Here is a 17,615-nt window from a genome sequence, read left to right on the forward strand (position 1 = left end):
CAAAGCCACCTGTGAGGCCCTTCTAACCTCTCCCCATCATCTCTGACTTCACTCTTGATTGCTCACCCCCTGTTCCCTCGGCCACTTGGACCTTCTTCCCATCCCTGGAAATTGCCAAGCTCACTCCCATCTCAAGTCTTTGCCTTTTCTGCCTTCCCCCGCGCTTCCCGGGGCTGGTTCCTCACCTCTCAGCTCTGGGCTCAGAGAGGCCCACCCTGCCCACTCAACCAAACACGTGTGTCCCCATCACGTGGCCCTGGTTTATTGTCTCAGAGTCTCTGAAACCGTTCCATGCGTGTGTTCACCTGTTTATCATCCTTCTTCCTTGTCTATTTTGTTCACTGCTGTGGTCCCAGTGCCTAGAACGATGCTTGCAAGAGAGCGGAGGCTGAAGGCACATTTGTTGAATGAATAAACCAAATGCTTTTTTGAAAAACGTGATTATCTTTCTTTAATAGCAAAATAATATATATTGCGCAAAACTTGGAAAATACAGAATACAAAATACTGAAAGGACAACTTAGAAACTTTATTAACATTTCGAACATCAAAGCATGAGTTGTATCTGCCCTTCTCTCCGTGTCTCCTGCGTGCATGTAGGACTATCAGTGGTGTGTCGGCGTGTCAGTGGTGTGTCGGCGTGTCAATGATGTGTCAGTGTGCTGGTGCACATGCGTTGACAGCCCTTCCAGGCTTCCTAAGGGGCCTTGACCCCTCAGGTCTCCCTAACTCCTAACCCACCCTTCCACATCTGTCCTGTTCCTGAGAATGGCTCTTCATCCAGGACCTTCTCGGGCCTCAGGGCTGGTAAAGAGTAAGGCTTTGCAACATAACCGAGAGGTAGCTATGGTCTTCCTCATTTCTGGAGGTGAGGACAGGGCCTCCGAGAGGCTGGCTGATGTCACAGAGGCCACACAGCTGGCAAACCATGATTCTAATGATCTGGAGGAGCCAAGGCTTAGGTTCTTTCTACCTGTGGCCTTCATAGCTCTCCAGCCGGATTACCTGCCCATGGTAAGGTGCTGCTCAGAGGGTCTGGGACTCATTAATAAAAGCTGAGAGGGGTCTCAGGCTCGGCTGGTGCAGTCACATCCACCAGTCCATGGACTCTTTGGGGCAGGCCCTGACAATGACCATACAGTGGGGTAGCCCCTTAGACAGGATCCTCTCTGCCTCCTGACCCTCCCAGCCCAGCCCCTGCAGCTCAAGGACCCTGAGCTTGGGCATGGTGAGGCAGGAGGAGAGGATTTCATGCGGGGAAGGCATTTCTGGGGTGATGAGCGGCCCCAGCAGGCACAGACTCTCCAGGGCCGGCATGCCCTCCAGGACCGACAGGCCAGGGGCCGAGAGGCCCCGCACGGTCAGCCGGATCTTCCGCACATCTCGGAGGTGGCGGCTGATGGCCAGGAGGGTGCTGTCGGCCGAGAGGGTGCAGCCCAGCACCTCCAGCCTCTGCAGGTAGCTCAGCTCCTGCAGGCCCATATCCAGCCCGGTCTCGGTCACCCGGTAGGTGCCGCCCAGCACCAGCGAGCGCAGCGCGCGGAAGCGCGTCAGGCCCTGCAGGTGCTCGTCGCGGAAGGCGGGGACACGGTCCAGCACGATGCACTCGAGCAGGGGCAGCACGGTGGGGTCCTGCTCCTTGAGGAGCCAGGCCATGGAGATCTCACAGCTGTGCAGCTCCAGGGTCCTCAGGGTGCAGGGGAGGCTGGTGATGGGCACCATGCTCAGGTTGGCCACGTGCAGGCAGAGGCGCTTGAGGTTGGGGCACTTCTGGCCCAGGGCCCTCATCAGGGCGGGGGACAGCTGGGGAGCCTGAGAGCCCGAGAACAGGTAGCCGCCCATCCGCAGGGAATGGAGCCGGGATGCCATGTACCGGCGAAGGAGGTGCCACATGACTTTAGGCCGCATCTGTAAGAACCAGAAACGGGGTGTGGGGGGGGGCTGTGACTGGGGGAGAGATGTGGGGCATCTTCCAAGGCCCCCACCTGCCTGGAGACAGGCAGTCCCCAGCTGGGGCTCTGATGTTCCCTGGGAATTCTGTCCTTCCCTCACCAGCCTCACGCCACCAGATACCTCCCCAGGAGCAACAGGATGATTTAATCTGTGTTGACCTCTAGGTTGGAAAAAAAGCAATGGCGATAAGAGACCATAACAGATCTGTCTCTAGCAAGAGTTATCTTCTGCAGTAAGCAAGAAAGTAAATCCACCTGGCAATATTTTTATCCCTTTCTTAATGACTACCTCCTCATAGAAATAAGCAACATAAAATAAAACTGAAAAAGGCTAAAACTGCCCAGGGTAAATCAGATCTAGGTTAAAAGAAAAAAATAAAAATCACAGCTTGGTAATAGTGAAAGCTGCAAAAATTAACCCTGGGAAATTAGTAGAAAACAAACAAACGAACTATAACTAACTGGTACCCTGTGCATTTCATTATATGTACATTTTAGCTTCAAAAAAAAAAAGGACAGAAAAAAGAAATTGTAGGGACTTCCCTGGTGGCGCAGTGGTTAAGAATCCGCCTGCCAATGCAGGGGACAAGGGTTCGAGCCCTGGTCCGGGAAGATCCCACATGCCGCAGAGCAACTAAGCCCGTGCGCCACAACTACTGAGCCTACACTCTAGAGCCCACAAGCCACACTGAGCCTGCATGCCACAACTACTGAAGCCTGCGTGTCTAGAGCCCGTGCTCTGCAACAAGAGAAGCCACTGCAGTGAGAAGCCCGCACACTGCAACGAAGAGTAGCCCCCGCTCTCCACAACTACAACGAAGACCCAACGCAACCATAAATAAATAAAATTAAAAAGAAACTGCATACCATAAAATCTGTTGACGAGTTTTTTTTTTTTTAAATATGACTTTTTTATTAGCAAAATCCACGACCAGGCAAGAGGATATTTTGCTGCCTCTCAGTTACACCTTTTCTGTTGGGTTCTTGGTATCCCTAATCCTTTTATTCCTAAATTCTTTTTTAAAATTTTTTATTGAAATATAGTTGATTTACTATCTTGGGTTAGTTTCAGTGTACAGCAAAGTGATTCAGAATATATATATATATATTCTTTTTTTACATTGTCTTCCATTTTAGGTTATTACAAGATTTTTAGTATAGTTCCCTGTGCTATACTGTAGGTCCTTGTTGGTTACCTATTTTATATACGGTAGTGTGTATATTTTAATCCCGAACTCCTAATTTATCCCTTCTCCCTGTTGACTACTCTTGACAGAGGAATCAAATCTTCCTGATAAAATCTGGACCTGCAAGTTTGGGCCGAGGGAAAGGGACTCACTAGAAATATTGCCCACTAAAAGGGAACTCACAAAAGTAGAAGCGACCGTTGGCAAAATTTTAAATGCCCACGAAGCCAGAGGTTGAATCCCTTTTACTTGTAAAAGGACAAAATTAGAAAATCCTTTAAGTTTCATAATATCAAACACTGGCCAGGATGTGGAGAAGCAGTTCTGAGGTCCTGCTGGTGGCATTTGGTCTGGATACTTTGGAATGCGATCTGGTGGGTTTTACTGAAATGTAAAATGTGGACACCCACTGGCACCTGTTTTGTTTTTAAGAATATGGGAGCAGGAATTCCCTGGCGGTCCAGTGGTTAGGACTCCGCACTTTCACTGCCGAGGGCCCGGGTTTGATCCCTGGTCAGGGAACTAAGATCCCACAAAAAAAAGGGGGTGGGGAGCATCTGCTGCTTCTCTGGGAAAGAACAAGATGACCTGGGTGACAGAAGTAGGGAGACCTTACTTTCCAATCTTTTATTATTTTGTACCTTTTGAATCCTGTGTATATCTTTTTTTGCACCGCCCCCTTTATTATTTTTTTAAACTAATTTTTCAGTTTGTTTAAATGCACATACTGCCTGACCTAGTAAGACCTCTTTTGTGGAATTTACCCTACAGAAACATTAGTTTCTGACATCGTGGTTTTAACAGCAAAAACCAAATGTCCACTGATAAGACAACAGCCATGTAGGTAGTAACTAAGAACAAAGTAGATCCAGAGATATGAACCCTGGTAACTCCTCAAAATATGCAGGAAAGAGTGGCAAAATGATACTTTAAAGGTTAAAGAAAAAAGAAACAATACTATATATTTTATATGGGTACAATTATTCCAACCATAATGGCTAACCTGTATTGAGTACCTACTGTTTGCCAGGTGCAGTGATGAGCACTGAACTAGAAAGCTCACACAGTACCTGGTTGTGTAGCAGGTACCTCTGGAAAAATGCAGTGGCCAGAATCTTGTTGCAAGAGTACAGCTATAATTCAACACAGCCTGACTCCAAAGGCCAATCTTGCTCTTGTAATCACTTTCCTTTCCTTCCCTTATACAGGCCCAAGGATATAAAGGCACAGAAGATGGGATAGAAGGAAATATTCCACACTTATAATAGTGGTTACTCTGGGGAAGGGTTGAAGATACCAGGGGATGACTGTCAAAGGCTCTTAGCTTCATCTGTGGCAATACTTCAATGGTTTTTGTTTTTAGATATAATTGACATATTATATTAGTTTCAGGTGTACACACAATGGTTCGATATTTATATATCTTGTGAAATGATCACCACGTAAGTCTAGTTAACATCCATCACCACACATAGTTATACTACTTCAACATTTTTACAAGAATTATTCATGACTTGTGTCATTTTTAAAAATTAAACCTCAAAAAGAGAAACGCAAAACAAATGTTCTAGTTAATCTCTATTACGTACGCTAAAGCATTTAGGGATGAAGTGGACTCTTGTCTGCAACTTATTTTGAAGTGTATTTAAAAAATAAAATGGATTGATGGATGGAAAGAGGGATGGATGGATCGGTCAACAGGGGATAAAACAAATGTAGTTAAATACTAATAGTGGGCAACTTCGTGCTCTCTGTACTATTCTTTCAACTTTTATATATGTTTGAAATTTCTCATAATAAAATGGCAGAAAAAATAACTAAGAACTACATTATTATGTAATGTGTTAGTTTTTTAGTACAGAAAAAATAACCATTTTTAAAGGTGATTTCAATAAAAATAATTTCTATACAAGGCCACAATTCCTTATCCAAAACTCCTGAAGACAGATGGGTTTCAGAATTCAGAATTAATGTGGTACAAATACCATATATAATACCATCAGAAGGGTCAAGGGCAGCACCTTGTTATCAGATTAATATTTTTCAGTATAACATGATTTTTATTCCAAGTGGGATAAGGAAAAGGACATTAATAGCCTCACACCAGTTCACATCAGGTGTTGCCACCAAATGAATTTGTGCCAAGCTTACAAAAAACCTTTTCACTTTTCTGGCTTTCTGATTTTGGAATTGCAGATGAAGAACTGAAAGTGAGAAAATATAAAGGATCCTACCTCTCAGAAATTGTACTTCTAGGTTTCAGAGTAACTGGTACCTGGATGCAAGAAGACAGACACAAGGACATTCTTGTGGAACAAGAAGCAACAGCATCAGTAACACCTTGAAAGTTGTCAGAAATTTGGAATCTGGGGCCCCCACTCCAGGCCACTGAATCAGAATCTGCATTTTAACAAGATCCCCATAGGTGATTCGTATGCACAGTAAAGTCTGAGACACTTATAAAGCTGTTCACAACAGTAGAAAGTTGGAAATAACCTAACCATCTGTCAACAGGAAAATAGATAAACAATTTGTGGTATATTCATTTAACAGCAGTTAAAAGGAATGAATTAGATTTACAAGTGCTGATTAGAATAAATCTCAAAAGCGATGTGTGAATAAAGCTGGTTATATAAGTAAAACAGCTTTTAACGATCTAAAGAGTAGAGCAGCATTATCTAAATTTTAGAAATACGTTAACAATACTGTATATTGCTTACGGGCACACACATAAGAAGTAAATAAAAACGCGAAGGGATACAAATCCACTTTATGATAGTGGTTACCTCTGAGGAGGGTTTCAAAAGTGCAAGAGATATACCTAAAAATGTTGTATGCAGATGTGTCTATATAAACATTTGTATGTGTGTTTCACAAGATCAGCAGTAAATAAGGCCAAAGGTTAAAAAAGGTTAAATCTAGGTAGGGGGGGAAATAGTTTCAGATATTATCCTCTGTACATTTCTACATATATTTGAAATAGTTCATAATAAAAAGAAAAAAATAAAATGCAAATGGGAGAAAGTGGAAATGGTTTGCCTGCACCACTCAGGAGATTAATTCTGGAAATAAGTTGACTATGGAAAATGATTTCTCCATGAAAACTCATCAATAAGCCCTTTCCCTGCACGACTTTGGTAACACCCATTCTGGAGGTGGGGAAACTGAGGCCTGGACGTCACAGTGGAGCAAATAACTGACGCGGCCGGGATGCACCCGGAACAGCCTCGCTCGAAACACAGGGTTGGAGGCGTGGTCCTCGAGATCGGGCCAGCCCGACCTTGGCCCAGACCTGCCCGGCCAGCCCCGCATACCGTGTAGAGCGTCAGGTCGACATGTCGCCACAGCCACCGGTCGTCCACCAGCCTCTTCCAGCGGTGACAGACCCTGGGGAAGGGGACCTGCCGTTAGAACGTCCCGGCCCCGCGGGGACCAGATGTCCATCTCCTGGTGCAACCCCCCCCCTGCCCGGCCCTTCCCTCGCGCGGGGCGGGGCCGCACCTGGAGATGCGGATCCTGTCCCGAACCGGGAGGTAAGAGAAGATCTCCAACAGGACAGAGTCCGGCAAGTCCGCAAAAGTCGCCATGATCCCGCCGACACGCACTTCCGCTTCCGGCGAAAGGGACTCGTTGACTCGCCTTGGAAGCCCCTAAGAGACGGCAGGAAGTGAGGGTGCCGGCAAGGAGGTGGTCGTGGCTTCCGGTAGCCGGCAGAGTTCTGGCTTTCCTCTTGCGGGGACGTGGTTGGGCCCTGGAGCCAGACCAGCACGGGATCTGAACGCGGCACCGAAGGTGGGGTTAGGGACTAGGACCAAGCCCGGAAGGCGTGGCTAGGGCGATGACGATACCCGGGGGCGGGGTTGAGGGCGGGAACGAGACTCGGGGGGCGTGCCTGGGGAACTAGGGCCACGCCCTGAAGGCGTGGCTAGAGCGGTGACGAGGCCCGGGGGCGGGGTTAAGGGCGGGAACGAGACTGGGGGAAAGCGTGGCTGGGGCGGTCACGAGCCCTAAAGGGAAGGATTGAGGGCGGAACCAAGAGCGGAGGACAAGGCGGAGAGTTCGAGAATAAATTTGTAGAAGTGAAATAGCTTGTTAAAAGGCGTGTTGAATTTTTCGCTTTTATTGATGGCGCCAAATTGTTCTCCACAGAGCCTGAACTGACACTCCCTCCAGATATATATCACTCTTTTTTTTCTAAATATATAACTCACTTTTAAAGTTGCAATTCATAAGGGCAGTGAAATTTATTCAAACATTCCCGTATTGATGAGTATTCACGTTGCTTCCAGTTCTATCACCGCAATATCGGCGCTAAACATTCTCTTTATATATGTATGTACATGCATACATATATATACACACACACATACATATGTAATATATACCTCCTATGTTTTTATTTCTATAGGATAAATAACCAGGAGTTGGGTTGATGGGTCAAAGGACATGTGAAGTTTAATTCTGAATAGGTTTTGCCAAATCACTCCCAAGAGCCTATAATGGCAATACCTGGTTTGGGGTTGTTTTTTTTGTTTTTGTTTGTTTTGGTTTGGTTTTGTTTTTGCCGCGCTGTGCGGCTTGCAGGATCTTAGTTCCTCGACCAGAGATTGAACCCGGCCAGGGCAGTGAAAGCACCGAGTCCTAACCACTGGACTGCCAGGAAATTCCCTGGCAATACCTGTTTTTAATACACACACAGAGAAGAAACTGGAGACGTTGAAAACTGTTTTAGAAATAAATGCAAACTGGGACTTCCCTGGCGGTCCAGTGGTTAAGACTCTGTGCTTCCATTGCAGGGGGTGCAGGTTCGTTTTCTGGTGGGGGGATTAAGATCCCGCATGACGGGCAGCCCGGCGCCCCCCCTCAAAAGAAAGCAAACTCATTAAGATGTATATGTTAGGGCTTCCCTGGTGGCGCAGTGGTTGAGAGTCCGCCTGCCGATGCAGGGGACATGGGTTCGTGCCCCGGTCCGGGAAGATCCCACATGCCACGGAGCGGCTGGGCCCGTGAGCCATGGCCGCTGAGCCTACGCGTCCGGAGCCTGTGCTCCGCAACGGGAGAGGCCACAACAGTGAGAGGCCCGCGTACTGCAAAAAAAAAAAAAAAAGATGTATATGTTAAATGTGTGCAATTTTGTATATCAACTATATCTGAATAAAGCTTAAAAATCTGTATGTTTTCACTTATCCATAAATAAATAAAAAGTAAAACACTGTGGTATTCACCTATCAGATTAAGATGAGGAAGCCAGAAAATACCCACATTAGCCTTGGTGTGAGGAAGTAGACCTTCTCAACCACTGCAGATGGGGCAGAATTGATGCAAAATCTTTGAAGACAGTTTGGCAATATCAGATTGCAGCCCCTGTAGGGCCCAATAATTCCACTTCTAGGATCTCAAATTGTCAGAAAGAATGAGGCAGGTCTTTCTGTGCTGTTTGGAACAATCGCTAGGATATTGTTTTCTTTTAAAAGCAAACGGTGTAGAGAACAGTGTATATAGTTTGGTCTCGTTGGATATACATATTTGTTGTGTTTCATTTTATACATAAAGGCCTGTATGAAAACAAAGTCATTCATTTCTGCCCTTTGACACAACTTAAAATATTGTATATTACTTGAAAATACAAAGTCCCTATCTCCATTGAAACGCGTTATTGACATCTGAGAGGTTTCATCATTTTCTTGGGAGGCTCTGTATCACATGTTTGAAGACACAGAGATGAAATGAAAACTTTTAACTGTAATTGTCCCTGCGGAGGGCCTGGGGTCTGGAGGGTGAGGAAACTTTATGCTGCTGTATATAATACTTCTGTACTGCTTGAATTTTTACCGTGTGCAAGAAAGTTCCAAATGTTTTATTAATAAATCCAACCCCTTTCATATTTTTCCTCAAACAAGAGCACAGAAAAAAAATGCTTCATGCTCTGGCAACCATTTTACGACTGTGGGAGAAAAGACCAAAAGAATCACATAGAGGTCAAGTCGCTTGCCAGGGCCACAAGCCCAGATTTTTCTGATGCCAGAGCGTGGGCCTCTATCACAGTGCTCTCCGATTCCCTCTGGAAAGCCCATGCCAGCACGCAGGGGCAATGACTCCTCTGCTCCCAGCGCCTTGGGCTTCCCCTTCACAGCACCTGTGTCACACTGTATTGCAAGGACCTCTTCACTTGTCTTCTTTACTTGTCTTCCTCCTGTATCAGACTGAATTCTGGGGTGGCAGGTCGGCCTTGGACACTGCTGCATCTCCAAGGCCTGCTGACAGGCTGAGATGTTGGGAGAAGGGACCTCCTGAGCAACTCTCTCCACCTCTAAGATTATTTCCCCTCTGGTGAACCTTTAAGTTCAGCGGAACGCAGGTGTCGCTGACCCCAGCTCAGTTACAGGGGTTTCCTAAGAACCATCTCCTCCCCATCAAGCATACAGGAGTGGAGGGATGGGAATCCCCAAGTATAAGCTCCTTCCTCTGGGTCAGAAACTAGGCAACAAGGGGCAGAGGGGCCCTGCCCAGCTTGCTCCTTGAGTTCTGACCCAGAACTCTCCCTCCTGGGAAGCATCTACCTCCTCACAAGAGCAGCTCTGACAGCAGGTCCTTCGGCTGCCTAGACGGGAGGATGGGACTGTCCTGGCCCCTCAACGGGCAGGCACTGAGGCCCTTCATGGGAAGCGCCGAATGATATTTACCAGGATGTGGAGAGAGGTCTCTAAGGTGAGGTGTCCTGTCTCCTGAGGCCTTTCCCCCTCCCACCTGGCTCTGGAGGAGGCAGTCCGTGCAGCAGTGGCAGCCTAGTCCTGGGACTTCCCATTGCCCATCCCCTCCACTTCCTCAGGATGCCTTAGCCCAGTTGGGGCTGGCGGCCCCCGACTAGATCCCCACTACTGCCCATGGAGCCCAAGCCCCCAACAATCCCAGACTTTATATTCCTCCCCTTTCAGCAGCACTCCTCACCCCTTTCCAATCTCCCCCAGCCCATAACTCAGCATCACCATCCTGTGCCTTAGCTCCCCTTTTTTTTTTTAATTTTTAAAAACATTTGGGGTTTTTTTTTTTTTGGCTGCACCACACAGCTTCTGGGATCTTAGTTCCCTGGGCACGGATTGAACCCAGGCCCTCGGCAGTGAGAGCGCAGAGTCCTAACCACTGGACCGCCAGGGAATTCCCTAGCTATCTTTGAATCAAACATTGAAAAAATAGAACTTCTTGTTTTAAAAAAATAACATTTACTTTTTCTTCTGATTACAAAAGTAACATATGTTCATTGTAGGTAATCTGGGAAAACACCAAAAGCACCAAAAAGAGGAACATGAGACACAGCAATTCCACCGTCTAGTGGTAAACACCATCAACATCTGGTGTGTCCTAGTATTTCTATGTGACTGCAAAAATGTGTTCCTTCCAAACTTTCTCGGGCACATTAGTCCCCTCAGGCTCACCCTTGACCTTCCCATCTCCCCCTCTTGCCCCATCTGTTCTTCTGCAAGAGGACTGTCAGGGGCTGGTCCAAGACCGATTCTTACTACAATCCTAGGGTGGGGATTGCTCTCCCCATTCATAGGTGAGGAAGATGAGAATCAGAGAGGGGAAGAGTTGAGATCACACAGCTTAATATTAAGGGGTTTTGACTCATCTGTCTGGATCCAAAGCCTGTGTCTCCAATCTGAATAAGCTTTCCGTTCAGATTCCCTGCCTTCTCAAGCCCACTCAGAGGGATTCTGCAGGGGTCGGAGAAATAACGGATCAAAGTCCTGAGGCAGGAAGGCCCCTGAGTCTAGTGTTTGAGGTGGGACTCCTTGGGCCAGTTCCCTAAGGCAGGACAGTCCCAACAGGATCACAGAGCATCCTCCCTTTCCCCAGGAAAGCATCTCATGTCTTCCACCTAATCTCATATCCTAGATTGAGAAGGCGGATTGGGTGAATCAGAAGTGGTGGCCCCGCGGCTTCCCTGGTGGCGCAGTGGTTGAGAATCTGCCTGCCAATGCAGGGGACACGGGTTCGAGCCTTGGTCCGGGAAGATCCGACACGCCGCGGAGCAGCTAAGCCTGTGCGCCACAACTACTGAGCCTGCGCTCTAGAGCCCACGAGCCACAACTACTGAGCCCATGTGCCACAACTACTGAAGCCCGTGCACCTAGAGTCCCCGTGCTCCGCAAGAAGAGGAGCCACCACAATGAGAAGCCCACGCACCGCAATGAAGAGTAGCCCCTGCTCGGGGCAACTAGAGAAAGCCCACGCGCAGCAACGAAGACCCAACGCAGCCAAAAATAAATAAATAAAAATTAAAAAAAAAAAAGAAGTGGTGGCCCCTTTTCAGAGTGAATCCTTTTAGGCTCACCAAACTAGGAGAATCCTGTCTGCTGAGAAGGAACAGTTCAAGAGTCAGTTCCATTGACAGGTTGGACTTAGGGAGGGGTGTTCTCTGTCCCACCAGCTCTGGGGAACCAGACCAGTTCAGGGGCTGCTTTGGCGCTGAAAGGCAAGGTTGGGAACTGGTACACAGTGCCCCCTGTAGGGCGGGAGCGACCTTCCTTGAAGATACAGACCTGGGAGATTTTGCAGTTGCAGGTAGGCGTGCAACGTGAACTCCATTCTGGTAAGTGCTGGTATCCAGGCCAGGATCAGGAGGCTCCTTCACTTATTGACTGCAGTCTGCACCCAAGATGTCCCTGGGGGCAGGCGAGATAAGCAGAGGGAAGGGGTGAGCAAAACGCTTCCGAGGCCCAGCCCTGAATGAAGGCAGGGGGGCGGACGGGATGCCCGCAGGACTTGACCCAGGCTCCCCAAAGCCCTAAAGCTGCAGTTAGAGGCTCCGTCAGGCTCAGGAACGAGAGGTCATCCCCGCCCACCGAGATGCCACACCAGATGGCGTCTCAGCACAGCGAAAAGCCTTCAACTAACTGCATCCAAACGGCTGGGCGCCGGTTCATGACCTCTGACTCTCCACGCCCCTCCCCCGCCCGGACCCTCATTCGTCTCCACGGTCCGTCCACATGTGTCCCTCTACTCAGGCTCGGGACCCCAAAGCTGCTCCTGGGAACCGCAAGCCCACTTCCGGCCCGGAGGGGCGTACTCCGCGCGGTGTTGACGGGCACTGGGAGGAGCGGAGGGAGGAGCTTTCGGCTGCGCACTTCCGCTTCCGGTTCTTAGCGTCAGCGCTGGTCGGGGCTCTGCCTTCGAGCGAGCTTGTTGTGGCGTCTGCTGGTGCCAGGAGATTCAAGGTGAGGTGGCCAGGTGGAGAGGCCCGGAGTAGCGGAAAGTTGATGGGACCCGGCCATCGAGGATCCGCCCGCCTGCGAGAGGCGAGGCTCGGCCTTCAGGCTACCTGAAATGGGACTGGGCCGGGCCGGGGGGGTGGGACGTGCGGCTGCCTGGGGTCTGCGGTCGCCGTGGGGTCCGAGGTCCTGGGACTTGGGGCCCAGGAAGACTGCGTTCTGGGGGATTGAGGGGGGCGTGAACATTAAGTCTCAATAACCGGGTGCCTTGGGGCCTGAGGGACCCCTGAAGTCCTGATTCTTTTGCTTCTGTCCCCGCTCTGTGTAGCTCCATCCTGAAGTCCTGATTCTTTTGCCTCTATCCCCGCCCTGTGCAGCTCCAGCCAGGATGATCGAGGTTGTTTGCAACGACCGTCTGGGGAAGAAGGTCCGCGTTAAATGCAAGTATCCACTGGCGGCCGAGAGGCGGTGGCTTCCGGAGGGTGCTTGACATGAATGAGGCAGGCAACTCAGTCTATGTTGTAGGGTGATTTTAGTTAAACCCGGGGTCAGGGGTGGGAATGGGGTCCTGGCAGAGTGCATTCACTACTGGAAATGTCCTCGTCGCGTTCTATCTCCCCCTTCCATTTTCCTTAATTCCTCTGCGCCCAGTACTGATGACACCATCGGGGACCTTAAGAAGCTGATTGCAGCCCAAACTGGCACCCGTTGGAACAAGATCGTATTGAAGAAGTGGTGAGTACAGGGGTAGAGCTGGGGGCTGGACAGGAGCAGGCCAGAAGTTTTTGGTTGGGGGAGGGCTGCAGCCAGCCCTTTGCTTAGGCAGAACTTCCTCAGCTTGCCTCCAGGCTGAAGGGCCTCCTTAGGCTTTTTCCTGAAAAGTTTTTATCCCACAGGTACACGATTTTTAAGGACCACGTATCTCTGGGGGACTGTATCCTTTGACTTCTTGAGGAAGGGTCTCCATACCCGGACTTGGTTCTCTTTGTTCAATACTGGAGTCTATATGAGATTATGCACATAATGTGTTTAACTTAATATGTGGCACATGCTAAGTATTTAGAAAATGGGAGCCATGTAATTATTTTGTTGGGGGAGGAGGGTGGTTGGTGAAATGTTTTGATTTGACTTGGCTTGTAAGACTTTGACATTTTTCAGTCAAAGTATTTATTACTGAGCTCCACTTGAGTTGGGTACGGGAGGTCAGAGTGGAGGGAGACTCGGGCATGTTTGTTGTGCAAAAGGAACATGAACTTTTTTAAAAGTTTGGATTCTTTTCAAATTAAAATGATCCAAACTAAAATGTGGCCACCCTGACCCAACTGTGACACATGGGAGGGGTGGGGATGGAGCCCACAGTGAGGATTCCTTAACGCCTGTACTTCAGATGAAATCCACGATGGGATGAACCTGGAGCTTTATTACCAATAGGGGAGAATTCCTTCTCCCTGTCCTTCTCTCTTCCCCCACCCTCGCCCCCCACACTAATATGGATGCTTGTGTTTGAAAACTCATGTTAATAAAAACTTAGAGGTTGCTTCATTCACTGTTGTCATCTTTGAGTGAGGGCTATCTCTTGAGGAGAGGGTTGGCATCTGGTCGTCACTATATTCTCAGTACCCAGCTGCTCAATAAGAGTTCAAGATTGGATCAATGAGGGAGCCAGTAGACTGGGAGCCTGAATGGAAGACCAGAGCTCTGGGGCTAGCCATGTGTCTCTGAAGGTCAACAGATCCTGGGATTATTGTCACCCTAATAGACCAAGGAACCTCTGGGTAAGGACAGTAGATGTAGTAGTTAGGAATACAGGTTTAGATTCAGAGAGACTGTGGGTGGAATCCCAGCTCTGCCACCAACTGTGACCCTGGGCAAGTTACTTAATCTCCGTTAACCTTCATTTCCTTATCCAAACTGGAACCGACAGTGTTTACTTCAGTGGTGTGTTGTGAAGTGGAGATGAGATAAAACATGATTAAGCAGCCACAGTTCTTAGCGCTTATGAAATCCTTGTGGACAGAGTGAAACAGTGTGGCATAGGCTATAAGAAGAACCCAGCCTCAACAGTCAGACCAACTGGGTTTGAATTTTGATCATTAGCAGTGGAATTTGGAGGAGTCAGACTCTCTGATCCTCAGTTTCTTCCTCTAAAAGGGGGAACCATGGTGACAATCACGTTTCCATGAGATAATGATGAGATAATGGATAATGATGAGATAATGGAGTTAAAACAGCAGGATGGGGCTTCCCTGGTGGCGTAGTGGTTGAGAGTCCACCTGCCGATGCAGGGGACACAGGTTCCTGCCCCGGTCTGGGAAGATCCCACATGCCACGGAGCGGCTGGGCCCGTGAGCCATGGCCACTGAGCCTGCGCGTCCGGAGCCTGTGCTCCGCAACGGGAGAGACCACAACAGTGAGAGGCCCACGTACCAAAAAAAACAAAAAAAACAGCAGGATGCCTGGCATTATTAGCTGTCTCCTGCCTTCTTCCCTCAGGTTTGAGTAGACAGGACCCCAAACACTCCATTTCTGTTCCCCTGGCCACAGACCTTGGGGTCAACCTTGGCCCTGTCCTTTCCCAGAGCCACATTCTGGAGCTGCTTTGAGAGTTTCACCTAGAACCTTGCTCCATCCCTTCTCCCCTCTCTGTGTATTGACTTGGCTGATCCTCCTCAGAACATAACCATGTTCAAGTCTAGCCCACTGCCCCACCCAGGCTCCTGCCTGCCTTTTGCCACCAAGCTTCTTGGGATGCAGACCTGCCGGCTCCCTGGGGTGATGGTCTCACCTTGGTCTCCATTGGCCACCTCCCTACCTGCTCCCTTGGCTTCCCTCCTGTCCCTAGGACTCCACTTCCTCCTGACAAGGTAGAAATCTGTTTTCTGGTAACCCTGCTCTTATAGGTCAGTATCCTCCTTACCTGTCTGCTTAAAAAACAAACCCCCCCAATTTTTTTTGATTTCATGACAACCTTGACAAGGTGAGTCCTTGTTTTCAAATCAGCATAGAAAAGTACAGGCCAAAAATAAGACCCCACTCCTGGCCCCATTCTCTCTCCTGAGGTCAGGCCTTTTTCAGTGCATTTATATAAACTTCAGTTTTATTTTTAAAAAGACTGTGCCAATAACTACTTGTAAAAAAAATCCAAATGTTTTGTGAAAAAATTGTTTCTTATGTTTATAATATCCCCACCGACAGTGGCAATAATTAACATTTGAGTGAATCCAGAAGTTTTCTGAAATACAACCTGTAGTTTTTATACAGTTGGAATAATTATATATTATGTAATATTTGCATACCATTCAGCGGTTTGCTTTTTTATGCTTCTTTCTATATAAATTATCTGTTTCATTCTTTTTCATTAGTATTTTTATTGATTTTTGTTTGCTTTTTTTTTTTTACATCAAAGGGCAGTATGCAGGGATTTTTGTGGTGATGGCTGGAACTGTAGTGGTGGATGCAGGACTCAGCATTTGCCAACCAGGACATAGGGAGAAAGATGGAATGCAGGCTGTCAAATAAATCTGCCTGTATTACAAATGAATCACATGTCCCCACCAAAGGGGTTAGGGGAGAAAGGAGCTGACCTAAATAACCTTGAAAAAGTAATTTGATTTAATACTGTAAGGATAAAGAAAAAAGAATTATACACAAACACTGTAGTTGGTAACTGTGTTCCTTACAGTGGTATAACTTAGCAAATCTGAAACTAGTTTTGTACATGTATACACACACAGGGTTGGATAATATATTGTATATAATTAGAGCCAGGTTTCTTGCTGCTGGAGAAAGAAGTTACAAATCAAACTAGGAGAGGGTACAGTGGAAGGGAGTGGGTAGAATGAACCCTGTGGGGCTGGATTAGAGTTGGGCGTTATCAGTGTGGACTCATGGTTTTTGTTTAATATGTTTACAGACACATGTAGAAATACAGACATGTGCATATATCCCTATATTTCCTTTACCCACTTAGAGGGACCAGAAGCCGTGACACCCCAGTATCAGTGAGCACACCCAGCAGCCAGATCTTGCTTTCTAAATAATATTCTCCAATAAAAGGAACCAGGGCTTCTGGGAGAAGTAATTTGGGGTGGGGGTGGGGGGGAGGAGAAGTAATTGATTCCAGAGCTAGGGCAGGGAAAATATAAGCTGAGCCCGTATTTTCCTGCTCTTATAGGTCAGTATCCTCCTTACCTGTCTGCTTAAAAAACAACCCCCCAAAATTTGTGTACCAGAAGGTAAGAAGTACTCAAATAAAAAGGATGGAAGCATGTTGAAAGGGCACAGAGGCCAACCTGTGAAAAAGCTCTCAGTGGCCAAATTTGGAACAACTTGAGCAACAAAATAACGATAGTACTGGATTATAACCCAAAGAATTAAATGTCCTTGAGCCCATGCTCATATAAATAAATAACTGAATATGTAAATGAGTGGGGGAGAAGGGACAACTCTTCATTACAAAAGGATTTCAGTTAGTTGTAGAAGGAAAGAGAGAAATAAGAAATCACCCACCCTTGCATCACCGTAGTAATAATTGCTGTAGGCAAGATGCATTAATAGATGCTAAAATTGGTGGGCAAAAGTTTAAGCAGAAGTAGGATATTTGCACAGTCTCAAAAGTATCTCTCCCAAAAGTAGTTATTCATTACAAAGGGGAAAATAGTTCAGATACTGCCCTAACCAAGTGATCAAAAACGTCACAACTGAGAGGCAGCTTCTAAGATGGCCCCTAGTGATCTCATGTATTCATACCCTTGTGTGATCCTCTCCTCTTGAGTATAGGGTAGATCAAACTTCTGACAAACAGAATATGGCATAAGTGATGGTATATCACATCTGAGATTGGGTTGTGAAGAGACTGGTTTCTATCTTGCTTGCTCTCTTGCTCATTGATGAAAGCCAGATGCCATGTGAGCTGCCTTACTGGCCCCCAGCCAGTAGCCAGTGAAGAACTTGTGGTCCTCAGTCCAGTATCCTCTTAGCAACTGAATCGTGCTAGCAACCATAGGAGGGAACTTGGAAGCAGATCCTATCCAGTTAAGCCTTCAGATAAGACCACAGACACCCTTGCTGACACCAGCTAAACTGTACTGGAAACTGAGATGGCAAATGTTAATCCACTAAATTGCGGGGTAATTTGTTATGCAGCAGTTGAAACTCTAATACTACCAGTAATACATTGCAACATCATTGATCACCCAGTATGATGCACTGAGAAGGGCATATGATCTCTGTGGTATCCCTCCCAATAATGCATAACCTCAGTCTAA

At 47.5% G+C, this 17,615-nt stretch overlaps 2 protein-coding genes across 5 annotated transcripts; one reads left to right on the top strand and one right to left on the bottom strand.

Annotated features, from left to right (window-relative positions):
• Positions 1 to 444: 444 nt before the first annotated feature.
• FBXL12 (F-box and leucine rich repeat protein 12) lies at positions 445 to 12,109 on the bottom strand. 3 transcript variants are annotated; one of them, XM_060007673.2, is made up of 4 exons: positions 11,680 to 12,109; positions 6,641 to 6,789; positions 6,454 to 6,526; positions 445 to 1,908 (listed from the first exon to the last, which is right to left on the bottom strand). In XM_060007673.2, the coding sequence occupies exons 2-4, from the start codon at positions 6,724 to 6,726 to the stop codon at positions 1,087 to 1,089; spliced, it is 981 nt and encodes a 326-aa protein (XP_059863656.1). In that variant the 5' UTR covers positions 6,727 to 6,789; positions 11,680 to 12,109; the 3' UTR covers positions 445 to 1,086. The 3 variants fall into 3 exon arrangements, with proteins under 3 accessions (XP_059863656.1, XP_059863655.1, XP_059863654.1); XM_060007672.2 differs by having other exon boundaries at positions 6,641 to 6,913; XM_060007671.1 differs by lacking the exon at positions 11,680 to 12,109 and having other exon boundaries at positions 6,641 to 6,969.
• A 105-nt stretch (positions 12,110 to 12,214) lies between these two features.
• On the top strand, positions 12,215 to 13,890 carry UBL5 (ubiquitin like 5). 2 transcript variants are annotated; one of them, XM_060007675.1, is made up of 5 exons: positions 12,215 to 12,354; positions 12,726 to 12,792; positions 13,000 to 13,083; positions 13,245 to 13,282; positions 13,736 to 13,890. In XM_060007675.1, exons 2-5 carry the CDS (start codon positions 12,737 to 12,739, stop codon positions 13,777 to 13,779), a joined length of 222 nt encoding a protein of 73 aa, XP_059863658.1. In that variant the 5' UTR covers positions 12,215 to 12,354; positions 12,726 to 12,736; the 3' UTR covers positions 13,780 to 13,890. The 2 variants fall into 2 exon arrangements, with proteins under 2 accessions (XP_059863658.1, XP_059863657.1); XM_060007674.1 differs by having other exon boundaries at positions 12,253 to 12,354; positions 12,677 to 12,792.
• Positions 13,891 to 17,615: the final 3,725 nt, after the last annotated feature.

The sequence above is a fragment of the Delphinus delphis genome, chromosome 3, assembly GCF_949987515.2.
Source record: "Delphinus delphis chromosome 3, mDelDel1.2, whole genome shotgun sequence".
NCBI classification, from domain to species: domain Eukaryota; kingdom Metazoa; phylum Chordata; class Mammalia; order Artiodactyla; family Delphinidae; genus Delphinus; species Delphinus delphis.

Bases quoted from the DNA above. Each gene is read 5' to 3' on its own strand.
- UBL5 (XM_060007675.1), top strand. From the start codon at position 12,737: ATGATCGAGGTTGTTTGCAACGACCGTCTGGGGAAGAAGGTCCGCGTT. The intron at 12,793-12,999 runs GTATCCACTGGC...CTCTGCGCCCAG, and splicing joins AAGGTCCGCGTTAAATGCAA to TACTGATGACACCATCGGGG. The intron at 13,084-13,244 runs GTGAGTACAGGG...TTTATCCCACAG, and splicing joins AAGATCGTATTGAAGAAGTG to GTACACGATTTTTAAGGACC.
- FBXL12 (XM_060007673.2), bottom strand. From the start codon at position 6,726: ATGGCGACTTTTGCGGACTTGCCGGACTCTGTCCTGTTGGAGATCTTC. The intron at 6,527-6,640 runs GTGCGGCCCCGC...CCCCTTCCCCAG, and splicing joins GACAGGATCCGCATCTCCAG to GGTCTGTCACCGCTGGAAGA. The intron at 1,909-6,453 runs GTATGCGGGGCT...TGGTTCTTACAG, and splicing joins TCGACCTGACGCTCTACACG to ATGCGGCCTAAAGTCATGTG.